The sequence below is a fragment of the Phytophthora parasitica genome (genome assembly GCF_000247585.1).
Source record: "Phytophthora parasitica INRA-310 unplaced genomic scaffold supercont2.38, whole genome shotgun sequence".
Lineage (NCBI taxonomy): Eukaryota > Oomycota > Peronosporomycetes > Peronosporales > Peronosporaceae > Phytophthora > Phytophthora nicotianae.
In genome coordinates, this window is record NW_008649024.1 from 658390 (window position 1) to 658998 (window position 609).

At 51.1% G+C, this 609-nt stretch overlaps 1 protein-coding gene across 1 annotated transcript; it reads right to left on the reverse strand.

Annotated features, from left to right (window-relative positions):
• Positions 1 to 5: 5 nt before the first annotated feature.
• On the reverse strand, positions 6 to 293 carry PPTG_23467 (hypothetical protein; the record flags this gene model as incomplete). Its single annotated transcript, XM_008910740.1, has 1 exon — positions 6 to 293. The coding sequence occupies one exon, from the start codon at positions 291 to 293 to the stop codon at positions 6 to 8; it is 288 nt and encodes a 95-aa protein (XP_008908988.1).
• Positions 294 to 609: the final 316 nt, after the last annotated feature.

A 609-nucleotide genomic window follows, 5' to 3' on the forward strand; every position in this document is an offset into this window, starting at 1 on the left:
CCGGTTCAAGAGAAGGCGACCGCCGCATTCCTCACTGTAGGTGGAGACATCGAGCATGACAATGTCGGCCTTAGCCTTGGACGGCGTAGGAGTCGATACTCGTTGACATAGGTCTGCGAGCTCACGAGTCGTGAAAACCTGGGCGACCAGGCGTTGCTGGGATTCCAAACCGGCCGTGAGAACGTCTGGATGACGGCCTTCCTGGACGCAGCGGCGATTGCCTCCCCACTTGATTGACGAGAGATGGGAGAAGCTGGCAAGTTCGAGCGACGCGCTGGTCCTCTTGGACGCATCGTTCATCTTGGACGTTGGATGGATTACGAAGTCCTACCAAATGCAACGGGCTTAAGGCAACCCGTTACCAAGCGTACAATGTAGCTGTGATGGGGTCACACAGCACCTTGCGCTGAGGAAGTAGGCTTCCAAGAGTATACAAATTCTAAGTAAACGACAGTTCACGTGTCCCTGGTCTGAGAGGACGAAGTACTCAATTGAGGGTACGTTTAAGACTGAATGTATTTATAGGTAAGCTTAGCTTGGTTTCTAATACAAACTATAAGTCACCTATAGTAAAACTATGTAGAGATGCAATGATTGGCTCCTAGAGCC